Below are 14,773 nucleotides of genomic sequence, written 5' to 3' on the forward strand. Positions count from 1 at the left end.
GTTAAGCACAACAATGGAAACAGTAAGTTTCAGAGAGAAGACGTCCATTTCCACATCCAGCCTTTTCCAAACTCATTAACTAATTTTGCATACAGGCACTCCTATAGTCCAATATTCTATTGGTTTTTGGTTTGGCTCATTTCATATGCACATCCATTTTACACATCATTTCTGATTTCAACTTCTGCCTCTCTTTACCTATATCTTTTCTATTTTGAGTACAGTTCCCCTTATTTCAGCTTCTCCCTAAGGCCTCTTTTTTCACAGTTACATTCATCCCAACTACCAGTTATCCACTTCCACCTAGGATCTCCTTGCAACTGGATGGCACTATTGTTCTGTGAACCAGCATGCTGGACATATGTTGGTCCTGATACAGTAGAAAATGTTTAGTGAATCCTGCTTTCTCAATGCTGAATGTGTACCTCATTAACGTCCACACTGGTTGTAAGAGTGGGAGGAATGGATCAGGAGAGAGAGAGAGTCTCATGTTTAAAATAAAATGTATTTAAATTTTCAGTGAATAATTTTGAAAATAAAATTTGATCACTAGATATTTCAGAAATAGTTTTGTGAGTATTTAAAATTACATTAGGTTTGATACATTGGACACCTGGAATCTTTCCTTTTTTCATTGGTTTGAATTCTAGTGTTCTAGAGCATGTCAGTTTGAAAACTTCTTTTACTATCTTGCTGTCATCTTCTCACTAAAGGAAGACAAACTTAGTTGCACCCATAGCTCTATATAAATGTGGAACTACTTTGTGTACAATCTAATTTGTACGTTCACTTCTGTAACAAGAAAATTGACCACACTTAGACATAACAGCATCCAGCCAGAAGTCAATCAGGACAATTTTAATAAGAAACAACTTAATATGCATGTACAATTTTGGTAACAGGATGCCCTATTAGGTGCAAAATTACTTGCATACCTGTCTGGTTTTTAACTTGTTCTAGCACTTTTCTTAGATCATGTTCATGCTGATTTTTCCTACCTTTATTAGCTATAGTTAGTGATTCGGTGGTAGATATTGCCTCCGTGCTCTCTGGCGAAAAAGTGGGTGAAAAGGAGTAATCTCTTTCCAGTATTCTGTCAGTCACATCAGCTGTCAGACAGATGAGGAAAGAAATCAATAGATGCAGCTAGTAATAGAATTTGGCTTAGCCATGGGATAGTGCAATCTGCAGCCTCAGCAGTCAAGAGGCTGCCACTACAAATAGCATCCTGAATGACAGCCAAAGCTGTCCATGTAAATTAGATGACATCCTCTCACACTGGGTGGAACATTATCACAGTGCCCTTAATCCACCTCCAGCTGCCGCTTTTTCAGAGATGAATGATTTGGTGGCCTCTATGGTTTTGGATGCTGACTCTGGTACTGACACACCAATGTTGGATGAGGTGAAGTGTGCTATTTGCAAACTGAAAAACGGACTCACGTCCTGCTCTAATGGCATCCCCCCGAGCTACTAAAATGTGTTATGACCCTATAGCCGAATCACTTCTGACCATCTTTCATGTGGAGTAGAGAACTGGAGCCCTGCCAACAGACTTGAAGCATGGCATTGTGATCTCACTCTATAACCATGCAGTGAATGTAAGGACTCCAGGCTGATTATCTTGTTCTCTGTGCCAGGGAAGGTGCTTGCACCTGTTTTGCTGGCATGTATGGAGCTCCTGCTGCATCAGAAGTATGACCCCTGATAGTCAGGTTTTATGAGGAACTGGTCCATGTTATTTGCCATTTGACCCACCGCTTCTTGTCAGAAATATACTGTGAGTTCAAGAAGCCCCTGCACATAGTGTATGTCAATCTTAAAGCTGTTTGATTCAGTTGACCACAATATACTATGCAAGGGGTTAAAGGGCATAAGCACTTTGCTGGGCTTGATTAATGAGCTGCATAATGGAACTGCTGCCCATATATGTTTGGGGAATCAGATGTTGGCAACTTTTAAATCAGTATCTGGTGCCAGGCAAGGCTGCATGTTGACCTAATTAACTATTAATTCTCTGTTAACAACATTATGAAATTAGAAGCTACTTTATAAATTATTGTATGAAATACTATTCTATACCATTTAGTTTTAATGGCTTCTTTGTCCTTAAAATGAAGCATCACATTACTCATCTTTTGCTGATTTTAAAGCCATAATAGTTATTCATATAAAATATGATGCAAATGAAAAACAATAAAATGTTGTATACCTCACTACACTCAGGGATATGACATAGTTCACTGGTAAGTGGAAAAGAAAGATACGTGGAATCTGTACACAGTGACATACAAAGGTGTGTTCATGTCATTATTTGTGGTGGGACTAGCAAATGGAAAGTTATCTGTCCCAAGAATAATTTTCTACTTAAGAAACAGAAATTAAAGCCAGATTGGGAGATGTTACAATTGTTTCAGCAGATATCTGCTAAACAATAAAGCTGGAAGAGACCTTAGAAAGCCATCAAGTCCAGCCCCCTGCCCAAGGCAGGGCCAATCCCAATTAAATCAACCCAGCCAGGGCTTTGTCAAGGGCTATTCATAATGGCCCTTTTGTCAACGGCTATTATCTATGACAATACATGTGACTATGTATACAAATGGGAAATGAGTATCAGGAAATTTACTTTGAATTTAAAGTTGCTTTTCAAATTGGAATGTAAACATGGATCACACATTGCAAAGAAACTTACTTGTAGTAGTAGTCTCTTGAGTGGTACGTGGGAGAATTGGTACTATAGAAAGAAAAAGAAAGAAAAAATAAATACTTTTTTCAACACACTCTAACGTTATGAGCCGCTAGAAAAATAAAATAAAATAATGAGATATTGCAATGGGACAGCTGATTGGTGCTGGGAGGAAGCCACTGGGATGGGGAACTGAAGAAAAGAAAGTACCAGAATTATCCCCTTCCTCTTCTGCAGATGAATTTATACTTTTCCTTCGGGAGCAGGATTTGCCATTCTCTCTTGCAGAAAAATTAAAGGTTTTTTTTTCCCCATTTCAATTATTAAACTATTTTCAAATAAAATAAACTAACATGGTACTCCAGCATTAATACTAACCCAAACATACAGATACTGAAATTCATTGGAATGTGATAAACTCATGCAGTGTTATGCCAATTCATCACTTATCCACATTGGGGCACACTGAACCGCTGCCGCCATATTGAGCAAAACTCACTTAGGTGAGTAGACTTCAGAGGGATTGTTGGGATGTGAAATGGATCTAATTACCTTTAGTGGGACCATCATAGAATTAAGTATTTTTCAGCATGGTTAAGGGCTGCAGTAACAGCTCCTCACCGTGAAATAAGATTTGAAACTTTCTGATAAACATACTGAACCCTAAGTAATAAATTGCTGTTGTTTTGGATGCGGTGTACTCTGCAGGACATCTCCAGATACATAACAGAAAATAAAAGTCCACTTTAGTAACTGTCACAATGTTAATGAGCAGTCCTGAATCATCTTAAAGACTAACTGATTTATTTGGGCATGAATGTTCATGGGTATCTAAGTGCCACAGGACTCTGTTGTTTTTGCAGATACGGGACCCTCTGAGACCATGACATGATATTGTGCAAACTGGATAAAGATTATTCACATCAGAGGAAAGGCGGTTAGCCAGTCAGGACTTCACACCCACATCCAAACAATGACTTACTTTACATTATTATTAATTAATCTATCACAGTAGTTTGGGAAATGGTGTTATTTGCCATTTTGTACAACACGATTTATGCTAAAGCAACGAGTCCAGTGGCACTTTAAAGACTAACAAATTTATGAGGATTTTATGCTGTTTTCACTCCCTGGGATGGTGGTCAATCTGTCTGGCAGCTGGTGTGTGGTGTATTCCTGAGCAGATGACACTGGCTGGCATCCTCATGGTGGACACAGGTATGTCTGCCCCACCCCTGGTGTGAGCACTGCCACAGAACGGATTCATCCCCTCTGCACTGCACGTCATCCAGGAGAATATTTCCGGAGCCTTCACCAAAGCAGGCACTCATGGGAGCCTCAGTGGAACTCTCAAGCTGTCTGCACACACCCTGTGCAACCTGTGGCACTTCTTTCAAAACAACTTTGAAAGAGAAAGAGAGAGAGAGAGCAAGAGAACATATACCAAGCAACAAACATTACTAGGACTTAGCTAGGGCTAACACCCAGGCTGTTCTAAACTGAGACAGTAATAGAGATGTAGCCATTACTATTCTACATGCAAGACACTACATCTAAACTAAGACAGACACTGGAAAAGCCAATCTGGTTAAGGCATCACAGAGTCTCCAGTGGCACAATACTGGAAGATAGGTAGCTCATCCGGAGTAGGTACCTGTACCACTGCTGCTAAATGAATAATTACAAAAACCTCTGCAGTGTACAGACAGCATCAGATTAGCAAGGAAACCAGAGTAAAGCACTATGGATTTACTATGGAATGTAGGTATGTTTATGTAAACCACTGGGGACAAGCATCAAGTAAACACACTGTGAAATTGCAGTTCTGTTTTCAAATAGGTGAGGAAAAAGGAATATTTTCTTGCTTACTTGTAGTACTGGGCTCTTGTGTGGTGGGTGAGGAAACTAGTCCTACAGAAAGAAAAAGAAAATTAAATGTTTTATGCAACACACACTCTCCAATGTTATGAGCTGATGGGAAAAAAACACAGTAAAATGACATATGTGGTGAGCTATTACAATGGGACAGTTGATGTCTGCTCTATATGGAAACCAATAAGATGCGGAGCTGGAGAGAGGAAACAACCACTGGGATCTCCTTCCTCTTATGCAGGTCAATTAACTTTTTCTTTCCTAATAGAAGCAGGATTTTCCCACTCTCCTTTTCAGAAAAAAATGAAGGTTTTGTTTCAATCCTTTGTTGCAACAGGGCATCTGTTCTAATCTGATCCCTACCCACCACCAGAAAGAAATAAGGAGCTCTTCTGATCACAATCACCTTCAATACAACACACCTGTAGGGTTTGCCGGGCCTTGGGATGTGTGGGTCCTAAAAAAAGAGCAGCCTTTCTAATTGCATCAGGATTATAAGTCAGAGCTCCCTGGCCCATGGCAGAAGAGATTTCTGACTAGAAAACAGCTGGAGAGCTTTGACCTCCCAGACTCTCTCAGAAAGAAGATCAACCACTGGTTTTCCTGCCTCTTTTTTATTCTTTGACTTCTTGGGGGCCCAGAGATCTGCTTTTGTAGCTTCATAAGAAGCCTAATGATTTTCTGTATTGATTACTTTCACACTGCCTTGATCTGTAGAGCTGCAAGGAACTCAAACCTATTGATGCAGCCACAAAATTGGAAAGTGGCAGCTGAAGTGACAGCACATCCAGGCTGCCTGTGTGATGTGCTGATTTACTCTGTGTGGCAGCCTCCACTCCATGGGCCCAGAAAGGTGCCCATTCATGACACTATGCCCATAGGAGTCTATCTGGTCCAGCTATTTGGCCAAGCTAGGACTGATTTCATCTGGCAGGGAAGGAACAGGGAAGATCTTTATGAACTCACAATTCAGTTTTCAGGAATTAATAAAACTTGACTCTAGACAGTGTCTGATGGGTTCCATGCAAGCTCTCTATGCTGTGCCTCTGCCATCCGCTAACATGACAAATCCCTGTGACATGCACATGGCTGTTGACATAGTGATGGGAACAGGTCACTTGAAAATTTAGGCCTCCCATCAAACTTGGGCTGAGACTGGTTGGTACAAGCATGTATTGAATTGATGCAGCAGATCTAAAGGACTTTTCAGGATTAGTTGCTTATGTAGAGGCACATCAGTGCATATCCTCCAGGAGTGTAAACAAGGGCTTAAGAGGATAAAAAAAAGGAGCCAAATGTGGAATAATTTTCTATTGTCAAAATAGTAAGTAATCCTCATAAGAAGAAAATAGCTTTCTTTCTGCACATATCTGCCCTCTCCATGGGACTGCAGATATGTTTTAGTAAAGCAGGGAGACGGGAATCCAATACATGCTCTGTTAAATGCTTGTAAAATGAAATACACACTTATGTGTAGTAATGGGTACTTGTGTGGTAGGTGAAGAAGCTGGTAAAAAATTAAAAAAACAAACCCCCAAATTAACTACAGTACAAAAGAGATATTGCAGTAAACTTTGAGTTGTTGCAAAAGAAAAACCCAGTAAAAGTACATCTGAGATGTGCTATTGCCTCGAGCTATATCACGTGCTGCTGTGGGGATATCAATGTGATGGGGGCCAACAAGGGGCAAAGTACAACAGGATTCCTCTTCATTCCTTACCCTTTAGTTCCCTTGTACAGAAGAACCGAATTTTCAACTCCAAACCTAGCAGAGCAAATATGATGCTACGTAATCAGGGCATGCCTACACTGGGGAGTCATTTTGAAATAACTCCTCTTATTTCAAAATAACAAAGTGAGCATCCACACTAGCAAGCCTGTTATTTCAAAATAATTGGCTTATTGTTTTAAAATAACAACACCTGCTTGTGAAGAGGAATAAGCTTATTTCAAAATAATTATTCCAGGAGTTATTTCAAAATCACCCGATAGTGTAGACATAGCCACACAGAGTAAATCAGCACATCACACGGGCTGCCAGGGTGCACCTTTTCATTGGCCGTCACTTCAGCTGCCCCTTTCTAATTTTGCAGCTGCACCAGCTGTGTCTGCGTTCCTTGCACACGGGTTTGTACCAGTTATTGAACACACCACATAGATGTATCATGACTTCATGCAGTACAAAGAACATAATTCATGTTGCACAAAATGTTAATTGTGATTGATTAATTTATAATAAAGTAAAGAAAGTCATGGTGTGGATATAAAGTCTTGACTGTTCAATATCCAATATTCTGCCTTCTATTCCAGGATCTTAGGAACCATAGCACTAAGAGATGGGAAAGAATTTTTAGGTAGTAGGCGTTCAATCTAACTCCACTTGAAGACAACCAGTGACTTCAAAGGAAGTTGGACTACATCCCTTCAGGCAATGTGTTTACTAATATTTTTATTCAGTCTTGTTCTATATTTCCCAAGTGATGAGGTCCCCTCCACTTTCTTTGGAGACTAATTTCACAGTTTTTCAGACTTTACTGTCAGGTATTTTTTCATGCTGTTTAGCCAGAACGTGCCCTTTCTTAATTTCTTTGAATTCTGGTAATGAAAGTATTGTGTGCCACTTTAAATCATTCCTCTTCTTCCTGGGTGTTTGTATCATTTAATATATTTGTGGACTCCATTATTGCCACAGGGAGCTGAGATTTACTCTGTGTGTCTACACCGCAGGGTTTAACTCAAAATAAGCTACTCAAATTGAGCTACGTCCATTGTATATCTTATTTTGAAATAGCTTATTTTGAAATAGGGAGCATATACACAGCACTTATTTTGAAATAGAGCACTCTTCCTCTGATTAACCTTATTCCTCGTACAATGAGGATTCCAGGAGTTGGAGTAAGAAGTCCTCTCACTTGACAGCATTTTGACATTATTTTGAAATAACTGCCTTCTGTGTGGACATGGACAAAGTTATTTTGGAATAGCTCTGGTTATTTTGAAATAGTGTCCCTGTGTAGACATATCCTGTGGCAGCCTCCCTTGCATGGACCCAGAAAGGTGCCTCCTGATGCTACTGTGCTCATAGCAGTGTACCTGGTCCAGCAATTCAGCCAAGCTGAGAGTGATTTCAGTCCAGCAGGAAAGGAACAGAGAAGATTTAAACGAGGACTTTTCAGCATTAGTTGTTCATGCAGTGGCACATCAGTGCATATCCCGATATAGTATAAACAAGGGCTTAAGAGGAAGGAAAAAATAATCAACTATGGAATAATTTTGCATTGTCAAAATAGTAAGAAACCCTCATAAGAAGAAAATGGCTTTCCTTCTGCAGATATCTGCTATTTCCATGGGAACGCAGGTATGTTTCAAAAAAGCAGTAGAGAAAGAAATCCCATACATGCCCTGTGAAATGTCTTTTATACAGGAATAAAACTTACATGGGACAGTTGGCACCTGTGTCGTAGGTGAAGAAGCTGGTAAAAAATAAAGAAAACAAAAGCCAAAATTAAATATTATACAAAAGACAGATTTCAGCAAACTTTGAGTTATTGTAAAAAAAAATCCACAAACAAACACTTAAACTGCATCCGAGATGTGCTGTTGACGGGAGCTAGATCACTGGCTGCTGTGGTAAAAATGAATGTGATGGGGGCAAACAAGGGGCAAAGTACCACAAGGTTCCTCTTGTGTTAATTACCATTTAATTCCCCCATATAGAAGAATCAAATATTCATGACCATGTTCTGCAGATCAAATATATTTTTATGAAATAAGAGATTACTGGTGTTCAGGGCCTCTGTATTTACTGTTATCAACATGGTACCATAGGAACATTGAAGTCACATTGTCATGCGCTTCTTTCCTTGAGGTTACCCCTTACATCCTCTGTAGCGATGAGTTTCCTCTTTGTGGCGACCTCCACTCCATGGGCCCAGAAAGGTGCCTACTCATGATCCTGTGCCCATAGGGCTGTATCTGGTCCAACAATTCAGCCACGCTCAGAGTGCTTTCAGTGTGACAGGGAAGGAACAGGGAAGATCTTTATGACTCACAATTTGGTTGTTAGGAATTATTAAACTCAACCCTAGACAGAATCAGATGGGTCCATGCACGCTCCTGTGCGTGTGCCTCTGCCATTACCTAACATGACAAATCCCAGTGACATGCACATGGCTGTTCCCATAATGGTGGGAACAGGACACTTGAAAATGATTTAGGCCTCTTTGCAACCCTGGGCTGAGTTGACACACATTGTACAAAGCACATATTGCACTGGCCCACCTGACCTAAACACGGACTTTTCGGCATTAGTTGCGTACACAGTGGCACATCAGTGCATGTCCCCCTGTAGTGTAGACAAGGACTTCAGAGGATGGAATAGGGAGCCAGTGATGGAATAATTTTTGATGATCAGAAAAGTATGGAACCATCTTCATAAGAAGAAAACGGTTTTCCTTTTGCAGATATCTGCTCTTTCCATGGAAATGCAGGTATGTGCCAATAAAGCAGTAGAGACAGGATTCCAATAGAAGCCCCGTGAAATGCCTTGTAAACTGCAATAAAAAACTTACTTGTAATAGTGGGCACCTGTGTGGTAGGTGGAGAGGCTGGTAAAAAAATAGAAACTCAAAATTAAATACTGTACAAAAGAGAGACTTCAGCAAACTTTGAATTATTTTTAAAGAAAAATGATAGAAAAAGTACACTTGAGATGTGCTATTCCCTGGAGCTAGTTCAAATACTTCTGTAAGGAAATCAGTGTGATGGGGGCCAACAAGGGGCAGAGTAACACTGATTCCCCTATGTTCTTTACCATTGAATTTCTACTGTGCGGAAGGACCAAATGTTGAAATCCAACTCTTGTAGGGCAAATACGATGTCATGGAATAAAATATTTATAGAGCTCACAGGCCTCTGTTTGGACTAGCGAGTAACATAGTATCTTGGATATACTGAAGTCATATTGCCATCAATTATTTCTTTGATGTTACCATAAACAGCCCCAATAGCCATGACTTTTCTACTAGGAGGTTTGAAGATAATTCACATAAAACATAATTAATGTGAAAAAAGAATAGAAATCCAGTTCATAAGCTGATGATACTGGTGTCCTCATGAAAGCATGAGCTGCTGCAGCTTGATTTTAAGATCCAAGAATCTCTAAAATGCTCAGAGTCTGTCTACACTAGCCCCCTAGTTCATACTAAATATCCCGAGCTTGATTTGCATCTTCCCGGCCGGTCGCCATTTTTTGAAATTTACAAGTCCGGACTATCTGCCCGCGTCTACACGCGGCAGAGACCCATTAGTTCAAATTAAAGCCCTAGTTCGAACTACTTGTTAGTCCTCCTGGAATGAGGTTTAACAGGTAGTTCAAACTCGGGGCTTTAATTCGAACTACCGGGTCCCTGCCACAAGTAGACGCGGGCAGTTAGTCTGGACTTGAAAATTTGAAAAATAGCGACCGGCCGGGAAGATGCAAATCAAGCGTGAGATATTTAAATCCCAGGCTTGATTTCCAATTTGAAATGCCTACATCAGCCTCCCTAGTTCGAACTAGGGGGCTAGCGTAGACATACCCTCATATCCTCTGGGAATCAGCAGAGGGGAAAATACAACCACTGATCCAAGAGTTCTGTTAATGGCAGATTTTGGTAAATCTGGGCCAGGCAATTGTGAAATGGAAATTGGATATCTACGAGATGAGCTTGTACTACGTGTCTTCTTGCTCTTTGCTCTGGGGAAACAGATTGGATCACTTTTGTGGTGAGAGGAAACCTCTGCCTGGTTCTCATTACATCACAGAGGTCAAGTTCTTGAAGCAGGAGTAAGACTTTCCCTCTCCCAATTAAAGAAAGTAGAAGGATTCATCATTAATCCTGTTATTTTCATGGGATCTTATAGAGGCAAACACCATCCCTACAGGCCCTTGTAGAGATCACTGGGCCTTTTGACTTTCATATAACTATTCTCAGTGGGGGACAATGAAAAACAAGAAGCCATGGTCCCCTGCTGCAGTGGGGGAGGATCATGTGGTGTATGAGGAAAATCTATTTCTCTGTGAAGGTGGTCAAGCACTGCCATGGGTGACCTATGAAGATGGTGAGGTCTCCAACTTTAGGGGATCTAAGGCCTGCTTGGCAAAGCTCTGGATGGGATGATTTAGTTGGGGCTGGTCCTACTTTGCGCAGGAATAGAACTGGGCGACCTCCGGAGGTCTCTGTCAAACACATTTCTTCTATGATTCTATGGCTACAAGGAAACATAATTTCAGTGAAGACACACAGACTGACGGACACAGAGACAGATACACATACGCACACAAGCTCTTGCCCGTAGCTGCCCCAGGACCATTTTTATGACCTTCTCACTTGGCTATATTGATGTGATTCCTCAGAAAAATAACGGATGTGATAACAATAGCAATGGGAGTACCTGAGCAGATGACACTGGCATCCTCACGGTGGTTACAGTTATGTCTTCCCCACCCCCGGTGTGAGCACTGCCACAGAGAGGATTCATTCCCTCTGCACTGCACGTCATCCAGGAGAATATTTCCAGAGCCTTCACCAAAGCGGGCACTCGTGGGGGCCGCAGTGGCCTGGCCACATCCGAGCTGTCTGCACACAACCTGTGCATCTGCTATGTCCCAGGCATCATCACAGACTGTTCCCCAGCTTCCATTGTAATAGACTTCAACGCGACCGGAGCAACTGTCCTGTCCGTTCGCCAGTCTCAGTGATGTACCTTGGAAAAGTGCAGGAAACGATATTATTAAAGTCAACACAATTAGCTCGTATTCCAAATCATGCATTCCAGAAGTCCCTCTAGCGCTCAGGTGAGCTTGCGCGCCCTGCAACATTTCCTCATGTGTGGGTGTAGTATTTCCCTCTCTATCCAGCCAGCCCTCTCTGCAGACCAATGTGTGGAGAGGCAGAGCCCTGGTCCTAACTTTCCTTGGGCCATCCGTTTGCGTTGATATGTGCCCACTGGACTTGAGAATAGGAATAGAGCAGTCCCTTTGCTCTCTTGCACTATACTCTTATATGACCCTATTCAATCTCGGGTACCTTGCGGACACATGTCAACGTTCTGAGAAGGGAAACCAACTGTGATGGAAGAGACAGAAAGGGCTTGACTGGTGATGATGCAAAGATCACTTTGGAAGTTTCATAGCTTGACTGAGTCACACCTCCCTGTGACAATAAGGCAGTCTACAAACAACGGAATGATACAAACACAAAGGAAGAAATGGAATGATTTCAAGCGGCACACAATACTTTCCTTGCCAGAATTCAATGACATTAAAAAAGGGTATGTTCTGGCTAAGCAGTATAAAAAATATCTGAATATAAGGTTTGAAAAGCTGTGGAAATAGTCTCCCAAAGGAAGTGGTGGGAATCTCATTGCTTGGAACATTTTGAACAAGACAGAACAAAATATAAGGAATAATACTGCTCCTATGGGCCCAGTCCAACTCCCTTTGAAGTCCCTGGTTGTCTTCAACTGGAGTTGGATTGACCACCTACTACCTAAAAGAAATCTTTCCTTTTGCATATTGCATGATTGCTGAGTGCCAGGAACTTGAGGCAGAATATTGGATATTGAATATAGGTTGGAGTGCTAGCCACTCAAGATTTTGCAGCCACATCCAACATGAAACATGTTCTTTGCACTTCCTGTCATCATAGTAGATCTGGGAGGGATGTGGGCAAAGTCATGCCAACCTCCCTTGATCAAATCCTGGGGATGTAGCCTCAAAATAGGAAAGTGGCAGATGAAGTGACAGCCCAAGTGAGGGCACACCCAGGCTGCCTGTTTGATGTGCCGATAAACTCTCTGTGGTGGATTCCTCCCCATAGGCCAAGAAAGGTGCCTACTCATGATCCTGTGCCCATAGGGCTGTATCTGGTCCAACAATTCAGCCACGCTCAGAGTGCTTTCAGTGTGACAGGGAAGGAACAGGGAAGATCTTTATGACTCACAATTTGGTTGTTAGGAATTATTAAACTCAACCCTAGATGGGTCCATGCACGCTCCTGTGCGTGTGCCTCTGCCATTACCTAACATGACAAATCCCAGTGACATGCACATGGCTGTTCCCATAATGGTGGGAACAGGACACTTGAAAATGATTTAGGCCTCTTTGCAACCCTGGGCTGAATTGACACACATTGTACAAAGCACATATTGCATTGCCCCACCTGACCTAAACACGGACTTTTCGGCATTAGTTGCGTACACAGTGGCACATCAGTGCATGTCCCCCTGTAGTGTAGACAAGGACTTCAGAGGATGGAATAGGGAGCCAGTGATGGAATAATTTTTGATGATCAGAAAAGTATGGAACCATCTTCATAAGAAGAAAACGGTTTTCCTTTTGCAGATATCTGCTCTTTCCATGGAAATGCAGGTATGTGCCAATAAAGCAGTAGAGACAGGATTCCAATAGAAGTCCTGTGAAATGCCTGGTAAACTGGAATAAAAAAACTTACTTGAAATAGTGGGCACCTGTGTGGTAGTTGGAGAGGCTGGTAAAAAAATACAAACTCAAAATTAAATACTGTACAAAAGAGAGACTTCAGCAAACTTTGAGTTATTTTTAAAGAAAAATGATAGAAAAAGTACACTTGAGATGTGCTATTCCCTGGAGCTAGTTCAAATGCTTCTGTAAGGAAATCAGTGTGATGGGGGCCAACAAGGGGCAGAGTAACACTGATTCCCCTATGTTCTTTACCATTGAATTTCTACTGTGCGGAAGGACCAAATGTTGAAATCCAACTCTTGTAGGGCAAATACGATGTCATGGAATAAAATATTTATAGAGCTCACAGGCCTCTGTTTGGACTAGCGAGTAACATAGTATCTTGGATATACTGAAGTCATATTGCCATCAATTATTTCTTTGATGTTACCATAAACAGCCCCAATAGCCATGACTTTTCTACTAGGAGGTTTGAAGATAATTCACATAAAACATAATTAATGTGAAAAAAGAATAGAAATCCAGTTCATAAGCTGATGATACTGGTGTCCTCATGAAAGCACGAGCTGCTGCAGCTTGATTTTAAGATCCAAGAATCTCTAAAATGCTCAGAGTCTGTCTACACTAGCCCCCTAGTTCATACTAAATATCCCGAGCTTGATTTGCATCTTCCCGGCCGGTCGCCATTTTTTGAAATTTACAAGTCCGGACTATCTGCCCGCGTCTACACGCGGCAGAGACCCATTAGTTCAAATTAAAGCCCTAGTTCGAACTACTTGTTAGTCCTCCTGGAATGAGGTTTAACAGGTAGTTCAAACTCGGGGCTTTAATTCGAACTACCGGGTCCCTGCCGCATGTAGACGCGGGCAGTTAGTCTGGACTTGAAAATTTGAAAAATAGCGACCGGCCGGGGAGATGCAAATCAAGCGTGAGATATTTAAATCCCAGGCTTGATTTCCAATTTGAAATGCCTACATCAGCCTCCCTAGTTCGAACTAGGGGGCTAGCGTAGACATACCCTCATATCCTCTGGGAATCAGCAGAGGGGAAAATACAACCACTGATCCAAGAGTTCTGTTAATGGCAGATTTTGGTAAATCTGGGCCAGGCAATTGTGAAATGGAAATTGGATATCTACGAGATGAGCTTGTACTACGTGTCTTCTTGCTCTCTGCTCTGGGGAAACAGATTGGATCACTTTTGTGGTGAGAGGAAACCTCTGCCTGGTTCTCATTACATCACAGAGGTCAAGTTCTTGAAGCAGGAGTAAGACTTTCCCTCTCCCAATTAAAGAAAGTAGAAGGATTCATCATTAATCCTGTTATTTTCATGGGATCTTATAGAGGCAAACACCATCCCTACAGGCCCTTGTAGAGATCACTGGGCCTTTTGACTTTCATATAACTATTCTCAGTGGGGGACAATGAAAAACAAGAAGCCATGGTCCCCTGCTGCAGTGGGGGAGGATCATGTGGTGTATGAGGAAAATCTATTTCTCTGTGAAGGTGGTCAAGCACTGCCATGGGTGACCTATGAAGATGGTGAGGTCTCCAACTTTAGGGGATCTAAGGCCTGGCTTGGCAAAGCTCTGGATGGGATGATTTAGTTGGGGCTGGTCCTACTTTGCGCAGGAATAGAACTGGGCGACCTCCGGAGGTCTCTGTCAAACACATTTCTTCTATGATTCTATGGCTACAAGGAAACATAATTTCAGTGAAGACACACAGACT

General features: G+C 41.7%; 1 protein-coding gene across 1 annotated transcript in view; it reads right to left on the bottom strand.

Moving 5' to 3' along the window:
* LOC102452020 (scavenger receptor cysteine-rich domain-containing protein DMBT1-like) overlaps nt 1-14,773 on the bottom strand; it is a 56,426-nt gene that overhangs the window by 5,813 nt on the left and 35,840 nt on the right. The window contains exons 13-19 of the mRNA XM_075935784.1: nt 13,054-13,089; nt 10,994-11,305; nt 9,130-9,165; nt 7,996-8,031; nt 4,556-4,657; nt 2,693-2,734; nt 999-1,109 (exon numbers count right to left, since the gene is read on the bottom strand). Coding sequence (XP_075791899.1) covers nt 999-1,109; nt 2,693-2,734; nt 4,556-4,657; nt 7,996-8,031; nt 9,130-9,165; nt 10,994-11,305; nt 13,054-13,089 — 675 coding nt within the window. The remainder of the gene's footprint in view (nt 1-998; nt 1,110-2,692; nt 2,735-4,555; nt 4,658-7,995; nt 8,032-9,129; nt 9,166-10,993; nt 11,306-13,053; nt 13,090-14,773) is intronic.

Source organism: Pelodiscus sinensis, chromosome 8 (genome assembly GCF_049634645.1).
Source record: "Pelodiscus sinensis isolate JC-2024 chromosome 8, ASM4963464v1, whole genome shotgun sequence".
NCBI lineage: Eukaryota > Metazoa > Chordata > Testudines > Trionychidae > Pelodiscus > Pelodiscus sinensis.